Here is a 12,564-nt window from a genome sequence, read left to right as displayed (position 1 = left end):
TTTGATAGGACCCTTCACCTGGCCTGATTACTCTGGAGCCACAGTGGGTGTCTTTCTGTTGCTCAAGCACATGAAGCTTCTTCCTGTCTCAGGCCTTTGCCCCTGATGCTCCTTTTTCCTGAGAATACTCCTCTCAGATCTTCATGTGACTCACTCATTCTCATTTTCCTGATGTCAGCTCAAGTATCACCTCCTCCAGTGGTATAAGTAGTGCCCCCATGCAGTCACTTTGTATCCCAGTTCTCTGTTTATGCAATAAAATAACAACATCAACTCAGGTAAGTTTGGTCTTTTCACCTCTGGTGAGAAGAATAACTTTTGCCAAAGTTGGGTGGGGTCAGGAAATCAACTTCTAGGTTTTTGTTAGGTACCTTTGACCCGTATACCTTATGTTCTTATCCCACTTTCTAGAATTAAATGACTGCTTTTTGAAGAGTTACAGCATTTCAGAGATTAAAGGAAGCTAATTAGAGATTTAGAAAATTAAAGAACTGTTTCTTACTCTAATTCCTACTTTATTCATAAAAGAAGCTGTTGGGAGGATGCAGTGCTTTTGTTTGGTGTGAGTGCGTGCTCAGGTGGCCCAGCTCAGGGTGGTACTGCCTTGTAGAGGGCCAGGTGGGGGCCTGTCCACAGTGGTGAGTTACGTTTCACTTAAGATCTGTTCCTTAGTATAGGAACCCCTAAGAAAAAGAGTAAACTGGAGACCCCCTGCTGAAGTATGGAGGTTCCCAAAGATCATTTTAGCTGAAACTAGGAGAACCATGGCGATAAGCTCTCCAGAAAGGAGTGTGTAAAATAAGGCAGGAGGACCCAAAGGCTTTTGTTTTTGTTTTTGTTTTTAAGATTTTAGCTTAGTTTTTAAAATATTTATTTATTTGGCTGTGCCAGGTCTTAGTTGCCACATGCAGGATCCTTAGTTGAGACATTCAGACTCTTAGTTGCAGCATGCATGTGGGATCCTAGTTCCCTGACCAGAGATTGAACCCAGGCCCCCTGCATTGGGAGCACAGAGTCTTAACCACTGGGCCACCAGGGAAGTCCCCAAAAGGCTATTTGGAGAAAACATCGTTTAAAAAAAAGTCCCATGTTATTCAGAGAGCAAAAACTTCTTCCTAATTCCCTCCGCCTTGATCCCAGGGCACCGTTGTTTGTGACTGATAAAGAACCTTTAGATTATTGTTCTGGGGATGGGAGGAGAGAGGAAACACCTGCCTGTTGCAACAATGGCTATTACTTGGACAGGAAGTCTTTTCCAAAGGACATTGCAGACCAGCTGTGAGAACTCTCTTTACAGCCATGGAAATCAACTCCATTAGAGGCTGAATTTGGAATCCTAATAAGCAACTCTGCATGACTTTGCCTTTTCTGAACTGTTACAGATTTGGTTTTAAAGTGTTTTATGACTATTTTCTTAAAATTCTTTTAGTTATTTGAAAATATATTCATCACTTTGTCAGACGCTTTAAATTACAAAGCATACTGTATCATCTGTGTAGTATTAAAGACTCCTCCAGGGAGTTCCCTGGTTGTCTAGTGGTTAGGACTCCATGCTTTCACTGCTGTGGCCTGGATTCAGTCCCTAGTCGGGGAACTGAGGCCCCGCAAGCTGCACGGCGTGACCAAAAAATATGAAAAATAAAAACTCTCCTCCAAATAAGAGGAAATCATTGAGAAAAGAGTTGGTTCTTCATTTTCCTGAAGTAATTTTGTTTTTATTGATGGTTGAGGATAAAATGGTCTTTACAAAAAGCTTCATCGACTTCTGGCTTGGATTCAGTCATTACAGATGGGCTTTTCTAAAGCATTGGTTTTATTTTTAATGACATTTTTACTTCTTTCAAGTGCATAAAGTGAAAAAATACTTAGGAATGAGACAAAAGAAACAAAGTAATTCCTAATTAACATATTTACAATTTGGAAGAAGTACTGAAAATGATTGCAGAGTTCGCTACCTCCTGCACCTCGAATGTGTTTCTGTTTATTGAAGTATTACTGTTTTCAGTCATCTTTATTACTTGTTTTTGTCTCCGTGGGGCTCCTGACTGGCCTCTGAGTATCTGTCTTGCTGGGGAATAGTTCTTACCAGAGACCAGAGTCACTCAGCATTGATAGGCTCATGCATTTGATTTGTTTATGATCCGTTTTCCTCTCTGAAAGCTGATTTTTGTTTCTGTTTCTCTGTTAGGTGGTGGTTGATACGGCGCAGATTGAAAATAAAGAAGCCTATGCCCCACAAATCAGTTTAGAAGGCTCCAGAATTGTGGTTCAAGTCCCATCCACATGGTAACGTGACTCTTACATTAACACAAACCTAAGCTCTGACTGATGTTTGCACATCTTTGAAAAGATTGCATTGTTTTGGACAGACCTTACGCTAGCTCACACAACAGGTCTTACTACTTGTGCGGGTTTGTGGTCAGTGGAGGTATGTTAACGCCATGTGTCATGATCATCGGTACACGATAAGGAAGCCAAGATGTCTGAAAAATAGTCTCATTGACCAGTAATGCATCTAAAATGTTATATACTCATGGGTCATAATGAGCAATATTATCTTTTTGCGTTACTGAGTCCACAGCTTTTGAACAGAGTTTATCATTTTCTCTAAGTCACCCAGCATTTCTTTAAAACTGAGTGCAGAACATGGAACTTCTTCTCTTCTTCCATTTCTTCTCCTTCCAGCGACAACCCTGCTGATCTGGAGCTCATGTCATTCCACACCCAGTGTCACTGCAAATCTGGAGGCAGACTGAGCTGTCCTTATTTTTAATTATTTGATTATATTTGTAAACTTAAAGTATTCTTCTTAATCTATTCAAACAAAAGCTCCTACAGAGGGCTTCCCTGGTGGCGCAGTGGTTGAGAGTCCGCCTGCCGATGCAGGAGACACGGGTTCATGTCCCGGTCCGGGAAGATCCCACATGCCGCGGAGCGGCTAGGCCCGTGAGCCGTGGCCGCTGGGCCTGCGGGTCCGGAGCCTGTGCTCCTCAATGGGAGAGGCCACAACAGTGAGAGTCCCGCATACCACAAAAAAAAAAAAAAAACATAAAAACTCCTATAGATCAGTAAGAAATGGGCAAGGCACATGGACAGGTAAATCAGAAGAGGCATAGTCAACAAAGAGATGAAGAACGTGTGTAACCTCACCTAACAAAGAAAGGAAGGCAAAGTAGAAAAATAATACAATGTCATTTTGCCCATCATGTTGTTGAATTGTTTTAGAATAACAGTACTAGATTTGGGCCAGGCTGTACAAAAACAGGCACAGATGTTGTTGAATAAATCACACAGCCTTTCTGGAGGGCAGTTTCATTTGTCAGACGCCTAAAATAAGGGCTCTGACCTCAGCAGTTCCACCTCTAGGGATTTAGCCATGTGATGTGCACACAGATTCAGATGAAGGATCGGCATCACAGCTTTACTAGTAAACAAGAAAAATTAAGCCTATATTGCAAGACGTTTGCAATTAAAATTATGATCAGAATGAATATTTAACTATATAGAAAATGTATAAAGCATTTAGGTAGGAAGAGATAGAGTTAGTAAGGAACAGTGGCACTATTGGTGCCCATGTGGACTAAAGTGGTAGCTGGGTAATACATTCGAATTGTATTTAACTCATTTCTTCTTGAAATGTGAGGGGGGGGGGGTCCAGTGGAGATTCTGCCGAAAGTTTTAGAATTTGTTGATATATATCAAGTAAGGGTTGGCAGTTTACTTCATGTCTCAAAATCTCCCTTTTATGAATTTCTTCCCCAAATTTCTAAATTTGATTATTAATATGGCATAATGTTAATTTATATACATATCTTCATTCCTGTCAAACAGTAGTTGTGTTTTTTTGTTTGTTTTTTTTTTTTTTTTGGCTGTGCCGTGTACCTTGTAAGACCTTAGTTCCCAGGCCAGGCCCTCGGTAGTGAGAGCGTGGAGTCCTAACCACTGACTGCCAGGGAATTCCCCAAGCAGTAGATTAAAAGCTCACTTTTTTGTAAGGTTTTTGTGTTCCTGAATTCTTAATTTATTTTCTAATTCACGTTCTTATTGAAAAATATTAAACTTAACCAGGATTCTCATTTTAAAGAAAACATTTTCGGGCTTCCCTGGTGGCGCAGTGGTTGAGAATCTGCCTGCTAATGCAGGGGACATGGGTTCGAGCCCTGGTCTGGGAAGATCCCACATGCCACAGAGCAGCTGGGCCCGTGAGCCACAACTGCTGAGCCTGCACGTCTGGAGCCTGTGCTCCGCAACAAGAGAGGCCGTGATAGTGGGAGGCCCGCGCACCGCAGTGAAGAGTGGCCCCTGCTTGCCACAACTAGAGAAAGCCCTCGCACAGAAACGAAGACCCAACACAGCCAAAAATAAATTAATTAATTAATAAACTCCTACCCCCAACATCCTCTTAAAAAAAAAAAAAAAGAAAACATTTTCAACTCTTGGATAATTGGGTGAATATAAACAGTTAGTACTAAAATGGTTAACCCTGCAGTTTACTTCCACAACTCTCCCTGTATGATTGATTTCCTTTGTAATTCATTGCACCTCCTTGAAAGACCTCATAGACTGCAGTTACTTGGAGAGGCTCCCTCTGCTGGCTACTTTTGGTAAAAATGCAAAGTTTTATGTTTTTGTTTCAAGTTACAGAGTATGTGCTTGTTGAGAAGAATACAAAAAGAAGTGATTGGGCTTCCCTAGTGGCGCAGTGGTTGAGGGTCCGCCTGCCGATGCAGGGGACACGGGTTCGTGCCCCAGTCCGGGAGAATCCCACGTGCTGCGGAGCGGCTGGGCCTGTGAGCCATGGCCGCTGGGCCTGCGCGTCTGGAGCCTGTGCTCCTCAGCGGGAGAGGCCACAGCAGTGAGAGGCCCAAGAACCAAAAAAAAAGAAGTGATTGCTTTATTCCACCTTTGGAAAAAATGAAATTATTAGCAAAACTAGTCAAGAATTTATTATATGCTTTGATTTTAATAAAACGAAGTGTCTAGGTGCCAGATACATTTTTTTCCCCAAAGTAAAACCTTACTTAGATTTTTTTAACTTGTCATATTTAAGCTATTCACCCATTCTTTCTTTCAACAAATATTTACTGAGTACCTAATATGTGACAGACACTGTTCTAGGCTCTGGGAATTTAATCATGAGCAAGACAAACAGGGTCCCTGCCCCTAATAGAGCTGGCTTTGTTATGGCATGGGGTTGGGGAGGGGACAGCTAATAAGCATAGGAGTTAACTTCAAGCACTGGCAAGCGTATGAGGGGAATAAGAGTAGAGTGACATCATCTGATAGAGAATAACAGGTAGAGATGGCAGGAGGAGGCTATTTTGGATGAGGAGGTCAGTCATGAAGGGTCTCTTTAAGGATGTGACATTTGAGAGGAGCCTGCCATGCAGAGAGCAGATGGGGAAAGCATCCCAGGCAGAAGGAACAGCAAATGCAAAGGCCTGAGGAATGAGCTGGCATGGCTGGAATTATGCTAGGTGGTGTTGAAGATGGGGATTCATAGAAGCCAGGACTTGCAGCGTCCCTGAGGGACTTGGATTTTATCTAAGAACAGGTAGAAGGTTATAAGCCAGTCTGGGTGATTTGTCAAAAGAATGGATTTAGTCTCTTCAGGGGGTTTTATTGATCAACTCTCAAGACTGATGAATAAAATAAAAATGCCAATTTGTTGATTTTTAGAAAGACAAATTATTGCTATCACCAGGAACTCCTTTCTGCATGACCAAAAGATGTTCATCTAGTGGGCAGACATGCGACCAGCCAGATCACAAGTAGAAGTTGGCTGGGGAACATAGAACAAGTGTGTCCTGGTAATCAGCGATTCCAGACTGAGAGAATCAGGTGCATGAACCTCGGCCAGGTCCACTGGCCAAGATTCTCTCCCAGGAGCCCAGAGTCTGACTGGACACTGGCAGAGCTTGCCTTATTGCTCACTTTTTCCAGTGTTTCTGAGGCTGGCCGGCTTACATCCTCACAGATATATTTCTTCTCAAGCCAAAGACATGTTGGGGTGTGCTGCTGCCTCCTTAGGATGGCTTTGCAAGTGTTGATTTCACCATTTAACTCCCAGAGAGCCTAGGAACAGACAGATAGCATCTTCCTGGTTCTCCCTCTCAGAAAAGGCCTTTTGGTGGAGGTGCCCTGGGTGGGCAGTGGGGACCTGAATGGTGGGAGGCAGCTCTCAGCGGGGAATAGTCCAGGCAAAGGTCCTGAGATGTGGGAACACCCAACTTATTCAGGGCGTGTGAGAAGGCCTCATAGCTGAGACAAGGTGAGGAGAGGTGACAGCAAAGAGAGGTGTGGCCAGAGAGGCAGGAGGGCCAGGTCACAAAGAGCTGTGGTGAGGGGTTTGGATTTTATTTCAGTCATGATAGGATGCCACTGGAGGGTTTTGCACAGGGGAGTGGTGTGTTCTGATTTGTGCTACAGGAGGCTCTGTTGCTATGTGGAGGGTGGGCCTTGGAGGGACAGGACTGGAGAAAAGGAGACCACGTGGGAGGCTGGTCCTAAGACGCAGGTGCTGGTGGTGTCTTGGAGTAGAGCAGTAACGAGAGAGGTGGTGGCAGTGCCTAGATTCGGATCGTGTTATGGGAGAGCCGGCAGGATTTGCTGATAGACTGGATGTAGGAAGTGGGGAAAACTAGCAATGACTCTTAGGTAGACAGCTGTGCTGCGTACTTACTGAGGAGGTCATAGGATTCAGAGTGGTTTTGGCGGGAGGAGAGGGATCAAGAGTTGTACTGACCAGGCTCCCTTTGAGCTGCCTGGTAGGTGTGCAGGGAGAGCTGTCAAAGGTGCATTTAGATATGTGAGGGTAGCAATCAGGAGAAAGGTCTAGACTGGCAAAGACAACTTGAGAGTCTTTATTGTAGGGATGGTCTGTAAAACCACAGGACCACGTGCAGTCCTCTTAGAAGAAGGGACGAAGCCTGGAACGTGCCACGATGCAGAGGGAGGGGAAGGAGGAGGAGGACGAGACCAAGAAGGAACTGCCAGCCAGGTAGGAGGAAAATGGAGCAAGGTTGGGGTCGCCAGGGCTGCAGGAGATAGTGATCCAGGAGGAAGGAGACGTTGCATGATGTTGCCGAGAGACCGAGTAAAGTGGAGACAGGTAACTGACCCTTGACTGTGGCAAGATCTGAGTTGTCTGATAAAAGCTGTTTTAGTGGAGTTATAGGGATGAACACCTGGTCAGAGTGTGATGAAAGGAGAATAGGAGGTAAGGAAGAGGAGGAGACTGTGATTTTGTTAAAATGGGGAGCAGAGAAGTGGGGCAGTATCTGGAGTGGATGTGGGGCTAAGAGCAGGTGGTTGGCAATGCTGGTTTGTTTGCCAAAGGGAATATCACAGGGGAGAAACGGGGTGATTACTCGAGTGAGGTCCTTGGGGAAAAAAGCAAGGCTGTATGGCGCATGTGGTGCTCAGGTGGAGGGTCAGCCTGTGGCAAGAGCAGGTCTTGTGCTCTGACAGCAGGGCAGGCAGGGTGTGTGGGCACAGACACTGGTGAACTGGTGGGATTAGTGGTGAGGGTGTTTGAAATAGATCTCATCTGCTTATGTGTTTTCTCAATTAAGTGAGAGTTGAGATAGCAAAGAATGGGAGATGGTAGGGATAGCAGAGCTTTGAGGAGGGGGAAGGTAAAACAGTCATCTTGGAAAGGGAAAAAATTAATTTACGGGAAAACCGTGTTTATTGTTTATCTGAAGTTTGCCAGGCTGGCAGACAGATTTTTTTCCCTCCACTGACCCTTGGTTTCTTAGGTACAGGTGTGAAGTGCTGTAACAGGAGGGAGGGGTGGGACGTTATATAAAAAGTTTGTAAAGGAGTACATACTGTGCCAGAGCACAGAATCTCAGCAGGGCAGAGAGGAAAATAAGGGCCAAAGCCAATGTTGGACAGTGAGAGGGCATTAGGGCCCTTGGAAGGCAAACCCTCCACCGAACTCTTCTCTTCCTACTAAACAGACTCTAGACAGTTAGAAATCTATGGAGACCCCAAGCCCTATTGCTTCCTCCTCCTTTTGTGGAGCAACAAGTACAAGTGTTAGCCCTGTCATCCTCTCAGTGTTCTTACAATTACCAAATTTTTATTTGGTACCAAAAGGTGTGGCCTTTTGTATAAGGCCTGCTTGAAACCCCTTTGCGGACAAGTGCAGCCCAGACTCACGCAGCCCGGTTCATGCCTAGGTGCCTGAAAGAAGACCCCGCTACCATGTCCCTGCTGCAGAGAAGCCTCGATCCCGAGAAGACCCTGGGTCTGGTGGATGTGCTCTACACAGCTGTGCTGGACCTCACCCGCTGGAGGGCAGGAAGGTTGGTGTCCCCACCCAGCACTTGAATTGGTTCACGTTCAGGTCCACACCTAGGGACAGTGTGACCACTTACAGGGTCATGTGAGAGTACGTCACTGATAGTATGTTAGTAAATAAGGCAAGAAAGGGAACTATTCGGCAACTTTTTTTTGGAATAATTTCAAACTTACAGAAAAGTTGCAGGAATAGTACAAAGAATTGCCCTTTACCCAGATTCCCCAGTGTTAACATTTTTGCCTTCATTTGTTTTATGATTTCAGAGTTAAGTACCTCAAGAGGATTTTAACCCAACTCACATTCTCCTTATGAACTAAGAGCAGAAAAATATTTAGAAAATTTACTTATATCTTGCATGACATTTATTTATATCTGAAAGTAGCTGACAGTTGCAAGATTATCTCTTTGTGAATTAAATTTAGAACCAGTAGAGACCTTAAACATCTAGCCGTGGGCCCTCCCCATGTCTTCATTCATGAGCCCAGAACAGTGAGGTGACTAATGCAGGGTCACACCAGCCATGACCTGCCCAGCTCCTACCCATGCCCTTTCTATCTCTAGGGCTTTCTTTCAGTACTGGAAAAAAGTACTTGGAAGACTTCGGAAGTAACAGCCATCTGTTCTTGGCACTGTCTGTGAATTACTTCCAAGGACAACAGTGCTGCATGGTGTCCCTGGGTCCCGCCCACTCACCCCTCTCTGCTGTGTGCATTTGTCCGTTGACCCTCTGCTGGATCTGCCGGGCTCCCAGTCCCCATCATCCAGGCACAGAGCCGGCCTCTGCCAGTTGCGTATCCCACTCTAGCCATGTTTTGCTCTCCTGTGTTGTGGTCAGAGAGTTTCACTCAAAATCCTCAGGCCAGAAATGTAGTGTAGTTTTCACAGCCCTGCGTTAGACATGGTAGATTTTTTATAGTAAATATAGATAGTAAGTGCTTAAATTATGTACTTTTAAAACTCTTGAGTGTTTTAAATAAATGAACCTGATAGCAAACAAAGAGGTCTTTTTATTCTTAAAGTCTTTCTTAAATACCAAAGAGATCCATTTCATTGTCCAATTTGTATATTTGTCCTTTTGTAAAATGCATTTCTCTTTAAATAGGGAACAAGCTTTACCCTGCATACAAATCCAGCTTCAAAGGGAGATCTGTGATTTTGGAAATCAGGCTGACTTGCCTTCTGGGAATGGAAACAAATCTTCAGGTGGCCTACAGAAGACCTTCTCCAAACTGACATCCCGGTTCACCAAGAAAGCTTCATGTACCAGCTCTAGCAGCAGCACAAATTATTCCATTCCAAATACCCCTTCCAAAAATATCTTCATAGCTGGGTGTTCAGAAGAGAAGGCCAAAATGCCCAGTAATACTGATTCAAGATTACAAAGCATTTTGAACATTGGTAGTTTCCCTAGGACTGCAGACCCTTCACAGTCAGCTCAGAATTCCAGTAATCAAATGGCCAATGGTTTTCTCATGGAGAGGCCTGACAGCTTCGTGCAAGGGGATGATGGCAAGGACGAGAAGGGTATGAACTTACCAACCGATCAGGAAATGCAGGAGGTGATAGATTTTCTCTCGGGCTTTAACATGGGCCAGTCACATCAGGGCTCCCCACTGGTGACAAGGCGTAATTCTGCTGCCATAGCCATGGTGACTGAGCAGAAGGCAGGAGCTATGCAGCCACAGCAGCCGTCACTGCCAGTGCCCCCTCCGCCGCGGCCTCCCCAGGCTAGGGCACACACACCTCTGACACCCCAGCCAGGCCTGGCACCTCAGCAGCAGTCCCCAAAGCAACAACAACCCCAGGTCCAGTACTACCAACACCTGCTCCAACCCGTTGGACCGCAGCAGCCCCTGCCCCAGCATCGGGCTCCTGGGAAATGGGTACACGGCTCATCCCAGCAGCCAACACAACCCATTGGAGCCGGTCTGTCTCCCCTTGGCCAGTGGCCTGGCATATCTGATCTCAGTTCTGACTTGTACAGCTTGGGTCTGGTGAGCAGTTATATGGATAATATGATGTCGGAGGTTTTGGGACAGAAGCCACAGGGACCTAGAAATAACACCTGGCCAAACCGTGACCAAAGCGATGGAGTCTTTGGGATGTTGGGAGAGATTCTGCCTTTTGATCCTGCAGGTATGTGAGCCCCCACCTCTCCACCTTGCGGTTTTAACTTAAATATTATCACCAAAGACTTCATAGGGCCCATCTACCACATCCTTACTTATATGAGGCAGTGACTTAATCCCCCTTTAAAGACCCTTTCTCACTGTCTGATGGCAAGTATTGGACAGTTCCAGCAAAGGTAGGAAGCAGTGGTTGGAATGAGTCTGATAAGGTAAGTGGAACTAATTTTCTCACTTTATAGAGGGCAGAATTGAGGCTAAGAGAAGTTGAATGGCTCAAAGTCCCATAGTTCAAGAGGGCTCCCATTCATGGGAGCTAAAATGGCTGGCCCTTCGTGGGCTGCTTTTTTCCTGATTACGTAACCTGTTCTGTGATTCGTTTTTGCCTAAACTCTAGAACCAGTGAAAGGTAGTAAGGCACCCTCCTCCCTTCATAGAATATAGCTTTTCCTGGCCTAGACAGTGTGAAGATTCACCAGAGTTATCTTAGGAAATTAGAAAAAGAATTTAGAAACAAAACAAAGATAAACTAGGAGGAGGAATTAGTTAAGGATAAAAGTTGTTGTACACCTGAAACTAACATAATATTGTAAATCAACTATACTTCAATTTAAAAAAAAGGGTAAAAGCCAAAGCTAATTAAATTTAAAAGAAAAATATAATAGACATTGTAAATAAATCTAAAGGGTCTTTAGAAGACCAATAAAATAGAGAAACCAATTTATTATAATGCTGATTAAGAGAGAGCAACGAGAAACAAGATTAGGAAAGAGAAAGGAGACATAACTACAGGTATAGGAGAGATTAAAAGAACTTTAAGACATTATCACATATGACGTGATGACAACATACATAAAAACTGAATGGAAAATGGATTTTTTCCTAATAAAACATACATTACCAAAATTGCACCAAGAAGTGGAAAACCTGCCCGGTTCTATTCCAGGAGAAGAGATTGGAAAGGGAGTTATGAAGCCAACATGATTTTACCATAAAAACTTTTTATGAGTGTAGATAGATGCAAGAAAATCTAGCAGTGTATCAAAGGAGTTATATCTGGTTTACTTCAGCAGTGTAAGGTAGGTCAGTGTAAGGATCTGCTCCTGCACAGTAATCTGTCATTTCAACCACTATGAGAAAAACTCATACAGCAACAGACGCCGTAAAGACATTTGGTAAAAGACAATCCTTAAGCAGCAATTCTTAAGTAGACCCCTCAAAGTAAAACATAAATAGAAGAAAATGTCTTGAATATGAAAGACTTATCTACCAAAAACCAGTAGCAAGCAGTACTTTGTATAGTGAGACAAAAGCGTTCCAGTTAAAATCAAGACCCAGGCAGGGTGGCAATTGCTCCTACCAATAGCGTGTAACTTTGTCTTGAACTTTCTGACAAATGTAGCAAGACAAAAACTAAGGAGATAAGTGGTATAAGCTTTAGAAAAGAGTAGATTAAAGAGCACATCTCTTTGCTGGAAATAGAATTTAAAAAAACAAGACTCCTTAATAAAAAATTTCCAGAATTAGTAAGTGAATCTGGTAAGGTGGGTAGATGCAAGGTAAATATATAGAAATCGATTACTTTTTTTCTCTAATTTAGCAAATGGTACATGGAAGTGGAAAATATATTTCATTCACAAGGGCTGTGAAATAGTGTAAGTAAATATAGCACATATTTATATAGATAACCACCAGAAGAGGAGAATCCCTCCTAAATGAACCCAGCATTAACTATTAAAGGAAAGAAATGTTTTCGTATGTCTTCTCAGAATTCCTCCTACTGCTGCTCATGCTCTCCTTGGGTGAGTGGGTGTGGGGAACCCCTGGGGATGTGGTGAAGGGCAGACAGTTCCACCCTGCTATGGAAGAGCAAGCCCACCTGCCTGCCACCAGCTGGGTGGGTGTGGCACATTTTCTCAATTGCTGATAAACAGTGTGTACATTTTTTGATAGTCCTGTAATTAAATCCAGAGTATAAATGGTGTTTGGCAGAATTTTATCATCTTTGATCTCTATTGAGGCCTGACCAGCCTTTATGTCTTTAGCCTAGGAATCCTACTAGCTTTTCCTTCTGGATGTGCCTTTCTGATCTTCAAGTTCTTAATGTAGCTTCCACTCCAAGGGCATAAG

At 43.9% G+C, this 12,564-nt stretch overlaps 1 protein-coding gene across 7 annotated transcripts in view; it reads left to right on the top strand.

Moving 5' to 3' along the window:
- KIAA0355 (KIAA0355 ortholog) overlaps positions 1–12,564 on the top strand; it is an 81,054-nt gene that overhangs the window by 60,831 nt on the left and 7,659 nt on the right. For all 7 annotated transcript variants that reach the window (XR_004346856.1, XR_004346855.1, XM_032612488.1 and 4 more), the window contains 3 exons: positions 2,189–2,286; positions 8,187–8,312; positions 9,411–10,444. Coding sequence is in view for 5 of the 7 variants with exons in the window: in XM_032612488.1 (XP_032468379.1) it covers positions 2,189–2,286; positions 8,187–8,312; positions 9,411–10,444 (1,258 nt within the window). In the remaining 2 variants the exon portion in view is untranslated. The remainder of the gene's footprint in view (positions 1–2,188; positions 2,287–8,186; positions 8,313–9,410; positions 10,445–12,564) is intronic.

The sequence above is a fragment of the Phocoena sinus genome, chromosome 19 (assembly GCF_008692025.1).
Source record: "Phocoena sinus isolate mPhoSin1 chromosome 19, mPhoSin1.pri, whole genome shotgun sequence".
Lineage (NCBI taxonomy): Eukaryota > Metazoa > Chordata > Mammalia > Artiodactyla > Phocoenidae > Phocoena > Phocoena sinus.
The sequence above is the reverse complement of the archived record's forward strand: the minus strand, read 5'-3'. Positions and strand labels throughout refer to the sequence as shown.